This window comes from Magnolia sinica, chromosome 13 (assembly GCF_029962835.1).
Source record: "Magnolia sinica isolate HGM2019 chromosome 13, MsV1, whole genome shotgun sequence".
In the NCBI taxonomy this organism is placed as follows: Eukaryota; Viridiplantae; Streptophyta; class Magnoliopsida; order Magnoliales; family Magnoliaceae; genus Magnolia; species Magnolia sinica.
In genome coordinates, this window is record NC_080585.1 from 83362559 (window position 1) to 83375484 (window position 12926).

General features: G+C 40.8%; 1 protein-coding gene across 2 annotated transcripts in view; it reads right to left on the bottom strand.

Moving 5' to 3' along the window:
- Window positions 1–33: 33 nt before the first annotated feature.
- Window positions 34–12926, bottom strand: part of LOC131223933 (telomerase reverse transcriptase) — a 181059-nt gene continuing 168166 nt past the window's right edge. For both annotated transcript variants that reach the window (XM_058219533.1, XM_058219534.1), the window contains one exon: window positions 34–526. In XM_058219533.1, the coding sequence (XP_058075516.1) occupies window positions 253–526 (274 nt within the window). In that variant the 3' untranslated portion in view covers window positions 34–252. The remainder of the gene's footprint in view (window positions 527–12926) is intronic.

Here is a 12926-nt window from a genome sequence, read left to right on the forward strand (position 1 = left end):
TAGAAAAGGTATCTTATTGGTGGCATGCAAACGGGCCCAAAATGTTATTTTCAAATTTAAATATTCTGTACTCATCCCACCACCTTTTACTTTAGTAAAAAGGCTTTCCAATTTCACCTTTTCATCAATGTGTGTTCGGTTGCTGATAAGGGCCACTCCAAAGTCCAAAACTCAATACAAGAAGGAAAATGCTAGTTACCGAGGAAATTCCTACACAGATTCCGACAAATCAACTGCCTTTCAATCCCCAACCTAGTACTTGATTTTCCAAAATAGGGAGGAATGTGAATCATCAACTGCATATTTCAAGTCTGAGGAGTTACTCTCCATCCTCCTGTATGTCCCAACCTTGGACCTCAAAAGTGCCAGCAACTCCACGTACCGTGACTGTTTCTTCCTCAGCACTCGAATGTATGCAGATAGCCCAAGCCATTGAACTTCTTCTTTCCTCAATCGCAGAATCGGGCGATGGTTAGAACTAAAATTCATGCCATGCACACGTTTCTTGATAAGTTTGTACATGTAGCTGGCAAGAAAGTTTGACAAAGTATCATATCTATGGACACCAGAAATGGAATGGATAAAACATCTATATGCTACAACAGGGTGTGACTATCTATCAGCATGCATACAGCTGCTTTTACATGTGGCATACTTGTAGTGGAATCCAAACCATCAATGTTCCAGGTGGCATTTTTATATTGGGTGTAGCCCTATAATCCGATTTAACTGGATTATATTGAAACTTTATATTAGTTGACAGTTCTGTTGAAATCAGGCCACCAACTATTTTCATTTTAACCACTGCTTTGATGGATACCAATCAGAGAAGATCATCAGTTAAGCACACTGTTTAGATGATGCTGCCTCTACAATGGGGCCCATGATTGGATTTATTATTATTATTATTTTTTTTGAGTTACACATATGCCACGAATTGAGTGGTTGTCTGCATGTGCATGGATATCACAATATCTGTATATCAAGTAACTCCAATAGTAACATGCTGATCATGAGAAGGGAACCCAAACCATGCATAAAATCACAGAAATAAGCACCAAAATGAGCAAAGTTCTGCGAGACTAGTGTTGCTGACGGAGAAGAAGATCATCAGAGGAGAACCATTCTTGGATTGTTTGCAACGTCCTTCCATATTCATGGAAAAAACAAAAGAAAAAGAAAAAACTTTGACACATACCTATTGGTTGTTATTTCATTTTCCTTTAGGGGTCGTTTGGATGCCTGTAAAGTCATTTAGTGGGAATCAGATTATAGGGGGCTTTTGGATGGGTATATTTGCCTGTAAACAGATTACAGGTTGTAATCCATTTACAGCTTTTAGCTGTAATCTGAAACATGAGAAGAAGTCATGTTTCAGATTACAGGTAAAAGGATTTCAGGCAACGGCTCTAATTTTTGAAAAATCTCAAAGCAAGGAGAGTTGCGGATCATCTTCCAACAGTTATAAGGACCCAAACCGAAAAGAAAAAAAAAATGAAGAAAAAGAAGACACCTTGGACCGAGGCTCTCTCTCTCTCTCTCTCTCTCTGAAGTGTTTGCAAGAAAACACGAACCCAATAAATCGTGAAAGATACCATTGATTTTTCTTGAATTCTCCTTCTTCCTTCATAAAAGGTAGATGTCACGATCCAAATCTCTCTCTCTCTCTCTCTCTCTCTCTCTCTCTCCCCCCCCCCCTTTTTTTTTTTTTTTTGTTTTCAATTTTCATTAGATTCGCATATCTGCAGATTTTGATACGAAGCTCCGAAATCCAGTTCTTTGATGGCTGTATTGTAAATTTTGCTCTTTTGATGGATATTCTGGAGAGCCTTTCCTGTTTCTATGGATTGCTAAGACCTTTGATTTTTTATTTTTTTTTTGTTCTGACTTTTTCTCTTTTCTGTTTTGAATTTGGGATTTTTTTTTGTTAGTGTAAAAAACAACTTTTTTGATGATCAGGTAGTAGTACTCGGAACCACCTAAAGTCAGTCCTGTGGAGTATTATTCTTGGTTATCGGAACCATTGATCTGGTGGGGCAGTCGGGAATGGCCCACTGTAAATTTTGAATCAGGATAACTCTTAGCTATCGTGTTTTTTACCTAGGTTTTGCTTGTATGATGTGAACCAATTTTAACCCAATTTTAACCATTCATTTGTGAGCCATAGTGATATCCAGAAGATGAATTAGTAGGCCCACTTCTGTCTCTTTGTTGCTATTAATTTGATGTTGGTTTATAGTTAATTATTTATGTTAGAATGGTCACACGTGTGACATGATCACACGTGTGGACACAGGTGACGTGTCCACACGTGTGGTCATCCTGTTGGGGTTCAATCTTTATGCATTTGGGTTGAGTGTACATGAGTTTTTTGAGTCTTTAGTAGTGTCTTTCATTATGTTTCTTTCTATAAGGGTATTCTTGTAATTTCAACTCCCATATAAAAGCCCTAGTAATAAAACAAAAAGAGGGTGGGCATGTGGAGCTTCTGATGCTCTCCACTCTCTCTCACGTTTTCTCTTTCTTCTCCTTCTTACATTCTTTCTTTCTTCTAGATCAACAACATGGTATCAGAGACACGTTGATCCGTTTTTGCTTCTTGATCTATTTTCTTTATCTTACCTCATTTTTATTTATTTATTTATTTTCCTTTCATTCTCTCTAGTGAGAAACCCTAACATGTTTGGGGCTGATCTAACTTAATCTCTTCCGGTGGTTGTACTCGTACCCCTATGTGATGGATGGTGAAATCGTGTTTAACGAAAGTGTGTTAAGGCCCACTTATGCATTACACCTGCGTGATGGGACAAAGTAGGCCATCGTTCATCCAGTATGTAATCTATGTTTAGTTTTCCAAAGCATGAAATCAGATTTGAAGGGTGAAAATTCAGAAGTTCATAAAGCCCCTCTTTATTGCGTTGATCGACACAAGTTGAAGTTCGGAATAAGGTATTAACTTAGTACATCAGTTTGTTGCAGGATGTGTTCAAGAAAAATTATTGTTATTATTCAGATAGATTCCATAAAATGATCCCAAGAGCAATGTTTTATCCTCATCGGATTTGGTGCCTCTCCAAATAACATCAATGAAATTGAATGGCACAAACTATCTACAACGGGCCACATCTGGAGAAGTTTTTCTAATTGGAAAGAGAAAAGTTAAATATTTGACATCCCCCAAACCTAATATCACTGCGACGGACTACGATGATTGGATGGCAGAGGATGCCCAAATTAGGACATTGTTGTGAAATAGTATGGAACTACTTATCAGTGCCAATGTAATCTTCCTCAAGACCGTAAAAGATGTTTGGGAGACCTTGAAGGAGATGTATTCTGGTGAGAAAAACTCAATTTGTATTTATGAACTCCTACATAATATATTTGCATTCCAGCAAGGAGATAAAACTGTAAGAGAATATTATTCTGCCCTACGCGGCATGTGGGAAGAGTTAAATGTATATCAACCATTATCAATAGATTTTTGAAGTTATGCTTAGGCAAAGGGAGGTATTTCGTGTTGCTAAATTTCTCTCTGGTCTTTAACCTAAGTTTGAGCCTAGGAGGTCCCAGATACTTAGAGGGAGTAAATTTCCCTCAGTGATAGAAGCGTTTGTCAGAGTTCAGAGGACGACTAACATGTCTACTCAATGTTTAGAGTTCCACTTCATCAGATCGTTCAATTTTTATCTTTGTAGTGGGCGGAGGTGATGGGGAAGTCGAAGTGGCCATAGTCGAGGCAGTAGATTTGGAGGTGGCCGTGGTTATGGTAGCATTAGTGGTCATGGTCACGGTAATTGTCATTGCACACATCGTGGCCCCAACAACAATCATAATATTGATTCATGTCGTGATTTACATGGGAAGCCTGCCTGGGCTAATCAAGTCAACTCTCTAGAAGATAGTTCAGAAGGTTATTTATCCAATCCTGCCATTGCTACTGAGCTGAGAACTTCGGGTGACATAGTCACTATGTCCAAAGAAAATTATGCCAAGCTTCTGAAAAATCGTTCCACTTATGCATCTTCCTCCACTGCTACCCTTGCTTAGTTAGGTACATCTTGTCTAACATTTTCTGAGTATACTCCATGGATTATTGATTCTGGCACTTCTGATCATATGCCAGTAAGCGTAATTTGCGGTCCAAGTTAGTTTAGTCTTCATCCATTTCATTTGTCACCTTGGCCGATGGTACTTCAACTAGTGTATCTAGTGAGGGCGTTGTATATCCTACATCAGATCTTTCCTTGTCATTGGTTTTATGTATTCTAAAGTTCCCATTGAGCCTATTATTTGTAAGTAAACTAACCAAATCTTTGAATTGCTCTGTGAAAATTTCCCTCTTATTGTGAGTTTCGGGACCTAAAGACAGGTAGGATGATTGGTGGAGGACATGAATCTAATGGACTCTACTATCTCAAGAGTGAAGCAACCAAAGTTGGAGCTACATTGCAAGCTAACATCTCTCCACATCAATGGCATTCCAGGCTTGGGAACCCATCATTAGTTAATTTGAAGAGTCTTGACCCGTCTGTCTTATGTCTTTTAGTTAGAATGTGAAGCTTGTGATTTAAGCAAGCATCATAGAGTGTCTTTTCTTTCCTGGGAAGATAAAGTTAGCGATAAATCATTTTAGTTGATACATTCAGATGTTTGCGGACCCGTTCATATTTCTAGTTTATTTGACTTTAAATATTTTGTCATTTTTGTAGATAATTGCTCTAGAATGACATGGTTATATTTGATGAAAGATCGTTCTAAGGTGTTTATGAGTTTTAAAGAATTTCATGCTCAAATACAAAGTCAATTTAATACTAAAGCGTGTGTTCTAAGATCAGATAATGCCAAGGAGTACAATCAAATCTTTTTCATTCCCATCTCTTATCTCATGGCATCGTTCATCAAATGTCACATGCACACACACATTAACAAAATGAGTTGCTGAGTGTAAAGACTGTCATTTGCTTGAAGTAGCTAGGGCATTATTACTAGATATGAAGGTTCCAAAGAGTTGTTTGAGTGATGCCGTTTTAACTACATTTTATCTTATAAATCGGATGCCCTCGTCAGTATTAGGAGGTAAAACTCCTTTGTCTGTCTTGTATCCCCAATGTCCTTCCTTTTCTCTTCCTCTTAAAATATTTGGATGCGTATGTTTTGTATATTAATTTGATCATGAATCCGATAAGTTTGAACCCAAAGCTATGAAAGGTGTATTTATGAGGTACTCAAATACTCAACATGACTACAAATACTATAAACCTTTTTTGAAACTATATATTTCTCAGATGATGGGAAGACATAGTGACATAGGACAACCCTAATTATGATGCATGCTCATGGACACAATTAAACAGCGGAAATAAAAAGAATAAATGATTTAAAATTCTAACAGTAATCATCATAACTGAGAAAATCATAAAGGAAACATGCAATGGAGCGGGCCATCACCACAACCATGGATTATGGAATTCAATTACTACTTAGGTTGGATCCGGCGAGGGATGAGACCTCCCGATCTTTCATGGTCACACCCAATCGATCAACGAAGATCACTAGTCCGAAGAACCAAGAAGTTTCTCGGATTAGGGATTTGAGAATTTGGGGGTTTAGGGTTTCGATCGGTTCTCAAGATTTTGATCGAAGAAGGATTAGCCAAAACTAGAAAATAGAAGGAAGAAAATTATTACCTTGAAGAAGTTGGAGGGGCACAAGAAGAAATTAGAAGAAGAAGATCAAGGGAAGAGAAGAAGCACCATTAGAGAGAAGAGAGGAATGAAGCAACCAAAGGGTTTGCTTTTCATTAATCAATAGTTAAAATTCGAGTTTAGGGCTTTAGCCCACTTAAATAAGCAAATAAAGACCTAAAATTACTAAAATACCCCTAGGATAAGCAAATAAAGACATAAAATTACTAAAAGACCCCTAACTAAGTCAAAAACGGGCAAATAACATAAGTATGAGAAAGTTTGGGCGCTCGGTCTTCTTTCTCCAATCTTCCTTCACATGTGTCTTCCCTAAGTGGGGTCTTCTATATGTTCAATCACATGTGAAAGGTCTTCAGCTCCTCAATAGTCGCCTATCCACAAGGACGGCACTTGTGGTTGGCGCTTTCTTCGTTGGTACACCTTAAATGCGCTTGTGTCTGCATCAATTCCCCTCGGGTGAGAAAAACTCGACTCTGTCGAGTTGAAACTTTTGCAGCGCTCGAGTAAATCTGGATCAATACCCTGCAATGCGTCGCCCGACAGCCACGTAGATTCAGATGATTGTTTGTTCTTCCACTTGACAAGATATCTTTGGAAACCCCCATCTCTCGTGGATACTATCTCATCATTCAAGATTTCCTCAATTTCTTCTTTATGGGTAATAGGTGGAGGAGGGGGTGGAAGGGGTTGGGTAGCAAACTCAAAAAAAGGCCATGAAAGGGACGATGTATCAACAATGGGAGTATGGGCACGGACTAGATCTTCCACATTAAAAGTTGGATTAATGCTCATTTCAGGTGGAAGGTCACCCGATACGCGTTGGACCCAACCTTTTGTAATATCTTGAATGGTCCAGCACTACGCGCTTGTAATTTCTTTGCAGATCCTTGAGAGAATCGCTCTGGCCATATTCGCACCATTACAGTCTCCTTCTTGAAATTCTTGCACTTTACGATGAGAATCAGCTGAAACTTTATAATCATCATTGCTCTTATTTAACCGCTGTCTAATATGTGTATGCAAATCATGAATATGGCGTGCGAATGCATCGGCTGACTCAGAAGACCTTTGGGTAACAGACATAGGTAAGAGATCTATGGGCATTCTAGGTTTATAACCACTTACAATTTCAAAAGGACTCAACCCTGTAGATCTATTAACTGACCCATTATAAGCAAGTTCAGTAGTTGGTAAAATTAGGTCCTAAGTCTTAACATGTTCACCCACTAGACAACGTAGAAGATTTCCAAGACTACGGTTTACCACTTCAGTTTGACCATCTGTTTGTGGGTGGTAAGCAGTAGAAAATTGCAAACGAGTTCCTATAATGTGCCACAGTGTCTTCCAAAAATAGTTAGTAAATCAAACATCACGATTAGACACTATGGTTTTAGGTAACCCATGGAGACGCACCACACCATCAAAAAAGAGACAAGCAACATGAGACGCATCTGACGTCTTCAAACATGAGAGGAAATTCGCCATTTTAGAAAAACGGTCCACAACGACAAAAACGGAATCGTGCTTTTTTATAGTCTTGGGAAGCCCGAGCACAGAGTCCATACTAATGTCCTGCCACGGAGCATGTGGCACTAGCAATGGTGTGTACAGCCTGGTATTTTGCTTTCTTTGCTTTGCTAGCTAACATGTTCGACACTGCCCTAAAACTTTGGCTACGTCTCGCTTGAGGCTTGGCCAATAGAAACGATCTTCCATGAGGGCAATGGTCTTATCACGACCAAAATGGCCAGCTATCCCTCTTGAATGAAGCTCCCAGATGAGGAATTCACGAAGGGATATACGGGAAATACAAAGTCTGTCTCCCTTGAAAAGAAAGCCATCTTTAAGAACATATTCACCCATAATATGCTGGTCACTAGAGAGCGACGCGTAAGTACCCCCAAAATCAGGACATATGGGGTATTCATCTTTCAGTTGCTCAAATCCGACTACCTCTACACTCAAGGAGTTGAGCAACGCCACTCTCCTACTAAGGGCATCCGCTAGTTTGTTTTCAACCCCGGCCTTGTGTTTCAAAACAAACGAATATTCCTGAAGAAACGCTACCCACTTGGCATGCCTTGGGTTGAGTTTCTTCTGAGAATGCAAATATCTCAAAGCCTCATGGTCAGAAAACAAAACGAATTCTTGCGGTAGGAGGTAGTGTCGCCAATGTCTCAGGGATTGCACTACCGCATAAAATTCTTTGTCGTAAGTGGAGTATTTTTGTTTTGCCTCATTCAGTTTCTCACTGAAATAGGCCACTGGGTGTCCTTCTTGACTCAACATTCCACCTATACCGACACCAGATGCATCGCACGCTACTACAAAGACTTTAGAAAAGTCAGGTAGACGCATGACAGAAGCTTCCACCATCTTGCCCTTAATTTCTTTAAAAGCCTTGACGGCGGCTTTAGACCACACGAACTCTCCCTTTTTCATGCACTCGGTAATGGGAACCATGATCGTGCTAAAACCCCTAATGAACCGATGATAAAAAGTTGCTAGGCCGTAAAAACTTCGCACCTAATGAATGTTCCTTGGTTCGGGCCACTCAACTATGGCCCTGACTTTTTCAGGGTCTGCGCGCATCCCTTTAGATGACACTATAAATCCTAAGAACATAACTTGGCTAGACATGAATGCACATTTCTTAAGATTAGCGTACAACTTTTCCTTCCTAAGGACACTACAGACCTTTAAATGTTCAAGGTGTGATTCCTTAGTGGTACTATAAATAAGAATATCGTCAAAGTACACCACTAGGAATTTTCCCATGAACGGCCTCAAAGCTTGTGTCATCACCCGCATGAAAGTACTAGGTGTGTTAGTCAAGCCGAAGGGCATGACCAACCACTCATACAGCCCATCTTTCGTCTTAAACGCCGTCTTCCACTCATCTCCTGGGCGTATACGGATTTGGTGATATCCACTCTTGAGGTCTATCTTAGAGAATATAGTGGACCTGGCCATCATGTCAAGCATATCATCAAGTCTAGGTATAGGGAACCTATATTTGATAGTAATTTTGTTTATGGCACGGCTGTCCACACACATGCGCCACGTGCCGTCTCTCTTTGGCGTCAACAATGCAGGCACGGCACACGGGCTCATACTCTCTTGGATGAAACCCTTGTGCAGAAGCTCATTAACTTGCTTCCTCAACTCTACATGCGTTGCAGGGTTCATCCTGTAGTGAGGAAGGTTCGGTAGAGTAGACCCTGGGACAAGATCAATGACATGCTGTATGTCCCTCATAGGTGGCAACTCATTCGGTAAGTCTTCAGAAAATACATCACTGTATTCCTTCAGGACTGAGGTCACCTCACAGGGCAACTCTGATGGAACCTCGGGTGTAATTTCTCTAGCCACAAGGGCATACACCATAGAATCCTCCTTGGCCTCTTTTTCAAACTCTCTTGCGTTGATTATATGTAAAGACTTAGGTTTGGATTTCCCCACTTCTCTAGGCTCACTTGCCTTCTCATCATTCTTCTTCCCTAGTGTATTCTCAGGTGGCATGGGGTTAAGTTTGATCTTTTTACCATTATACATAAAAGTACACGCATTCGAACGGCCAAAGATCGTGACATCATTATCGAATAGCCACGGTCTACCTAGGATAACATGTCCCACATCCATAGGTAAAACATCACACCACAGGGACTCTTTGTATGACCCAAAGTCGATGGGGACTATACATTGCTGGGTGACAGGTAGGGATGTCTTGTCAACCCAAGAAACTTTATACGGGTCTGGATGAGGTGTGGATTTCAGTTTTAAGCGATCTAAGGTGCTAGTGGAAATCACATTCTGACAACTTCCATTGTCCACTATCACCTTACAATTCTTTTCACCACACTTGGCAATAGCGTAGAAGATAGTGCTTTGACGCCAGTCAGCACTACTTCTAGACTGAGCTAACACACGCCTGACTACTGCAAGCGTTGCTTCTCCATCCATTTCTTCTTCATCAGTAAGTCCTCCTTCAGGGTGATACTCTTCAACTTCATAATCACCCTGGTCATCTCCACCATCGTGGGACTCGCGTATAACTAAGGTTCTCCCACGGCTCTTCATAGGACACTGATTAGAGATGTGGCTAAGGTTGCCACACTCATAGCACCTCACTTGGCTCATGTTACTAGGACCGGCACCAAGAACCCCTTTACCCTTGTCATCCCTAGGCCTAGGCGGAATGGTCGCCTGTGCCCTAGGTTGACTACCAATATTAGGTCTAGTTCCTTGGGAACTAAATCTAGCACTGGAGTCTCGGGACTCAAAACGACGAACGACAGGAGCCTTCAGATATTGCTCTAACTCCTGCACGACTTGATATGCTTCATCTAAGTCCGTTAAGGGCCGAGTAATAAGCTCGCGCTGAAGATCCGCACAAAGGCCCGTCTTGAAACGCGAGAGCATTACTAGAGGGTCTTCTCGGATATCACATGGCATCACATACTCTTCAAATTTAGCGATGTAGTCAGCGGCAGGCATTGACCCTTGGCGTAAGGATTGCCATTGGTCAAGGAGCTTCTGATGGTATGAGAGAGGAAGGTACTTCTCCTTCAACTTCTTTCATCTCATACCAATGTGTGATAGGGGCTCTACCAACTCTCTCTATCCTACGCTCGGTGTTGGTCCAGAAGAGCTTGGCTTGACCCACAAGCTTCATCTTAGCAAACCGCATTTGACGGTTTTCCGACATGCCATACCACTCAAAGTAGTGGTCCATGTCAGCAACCTAATCAAGGAACGCCTTGGGATCCAAGCACCCATCAAAACTCGGGGCCTCAACTCTCACACTCTTCATCGCACGCTCATCTGGATCATAGCGGTCTTGATGACCACATGTGGCTCGTGCCTCTCGCACCACACCACGACCGTTACCACGATCTCTATCCTCACTACCACCACGTGTAGCAGCGCGTTCTTCAATGATTCCTTCCACTTGGGAGTGCGCATCTTCCCCTACAGCGGTGTTTTCCTTTTGGGACGTCTCTAGTTGCTCCACCTTATTCATAGCAGTGGTAATTTGGTTCTCAAGGCAGGCAAACTCACGCCTTTAACCCGCTTCTAGAGCGGTTATCTTTTGTATCAATTGAGCAAGTTGCTCAGATAACTGCTCGTTATTCATTGTAGGTTGAAGTCCGAAACCTCTACCTCTTCTCGTGGGCATACAATGAAGACTTGAACCAAACTCTACCTAACTAGACTACTAGGTGTTATGACTTTCAAGATGAATGCGATGAATGCAAAACTACTATGAACTGACACAACTAAGTTGAAACAGGAAACAACTCAAATCTGAAAATTTTCCAGATTAGGAACTTTCTAAAATTGGAAAGTTTCTAAAATTGAAAACTTTCTAAACCTGGAACTTTCCTAAGTTAAACCTAAAAATCAAAACCCTAATTTGATAACTCGATCTAGACAAAAACCATGCAAGCCTAGGCTTTGATACCAAATTTGACGCAGGACAACCCTAATTATGATGCATGCTCATGGACACAATTAAACAACGGAAATAAAAGGAATAAATGATCTAAAATTCTAACAGTAATCATCATAACTGAGAAAATCATAAAGGAAACATGCAATGGAGCGGGCCATCACTACAACCATGGATTATGGAATTCAATTACTACTTAGGTTGGATCCAGCGAGGGATGAGACCTCCCGATCTTTCATGGTCACACCCAATCGATCAACGAAGATCACTAGTCCGAAGAACCAAGAAGTTTCTCGGATTAGGGATTTGAGAATTTGGGGGTTTAGGATTTCGATCGGTTCTCAAGATTTTGATCGAAGAAGGATTAGCCAAAACTAGAAAATAGAAGGAAGAAAATTATTACCTTGAAGAAGTTGGAGGGGCACAAGAAGAAATTAGAAGAAGAAGATCAAGGGAAGAGAAGAAGCACCATTAGAGAGAAGAGAAGAAGGAGGCAACCAAAGGGTTTGCTTTTCATTAATTAATAGTTAAAATTTGAGTTTAGGGCTTTAGCCCATTTAAATAAGCAAATAAAGACCTAAAATTACTAAAATACCCCTAGGATAAGCAAATAAAGACATAAAATTACTAAAAGACCCCTAACTAAGTCAAAAACGCGCAAATAACATAAGTATGGGAAAGTTTGGGCGCTCGGTCTTCTTTCTCCAATCTTCCTTCACATGTGTCTTCCCTAAGTGGGGTCTTCTATATGTCCAATCACATGTGAAAGGTCTTCAGCTCCTCAATAGTCGCCTATCCACAAGGACGGCACTTGTGGTTGGCGCTTTCTTCGTTGGTACACCTTGAATGCGCTTGTGTCCGCATCACATAGCAATATTCCAAAAACTCTACCACCCTTCCTGTGGTGACAAACACAGATTTACCTGGAAAGCAAGCCATGAGTCACATCCAAATCTTCCACTGCTGCAGGTCTACTCCAGACATTTCAAGAGAGGTACTAAAGCGCCTAGTAATGCGCCATCTGCCAGGTCTACCAATCCGTCTGAAGATCTGCCTAGTAACGGGCCTCCACCAAACTTGTTAAATGAAGCTGATCAACCTATTACTGTTTAAAGGGTATACGTTCTTGTACTCTACATCCTATTTCCAATTTTGGTTCCACGAATGGTCTATCACCTTCATTTCAGCATTTTTTGTTGTCCTTGTCCTTGTCATTTTAGGAGGCTCTATGTTTTGATGGGTGGAAAAGAGCTGTGGAAGAAGAAACGGCTGCGCTTCATCAAAATCTCTAACTTGGACTTTGGCTAAGTTGCATGCAGGAAAACATGTAATAGGATGTAGATGGGTATAGACCGTAAAGTACAAATCTAATGGCACTGTGGATTTTTTAAAGCCCCATTTGGTGGCGAAATGATATACTCAAACTTTTGGAGTTGACTACTCTGAAACTTTTTCCACGGTGGCTATGCTTTATTCAATTTGTGTGGTGAACTCTACTGTTGCAAATTTGGATTGGCCTCTATATTAACTGGATGGAAAGAACACGTTTCTTCATAGTGATTTACTTGAAGAAGTGTACATAGAGTAAACACCTAGCTTTGTTGCTCAGGGTGAGTCTAATAAAGTTCGTCAACTAAGAAAATTGATTTATGGGTTAAAGTAGTCTTCACGTGCGTGGTTTGATAAATTCAGTAAAGCGATAATGTAGTTTGGGATGAAACGCAGCCATGCTAATCACTTAGTCTTTATTAGGCAGAGTGGGACTA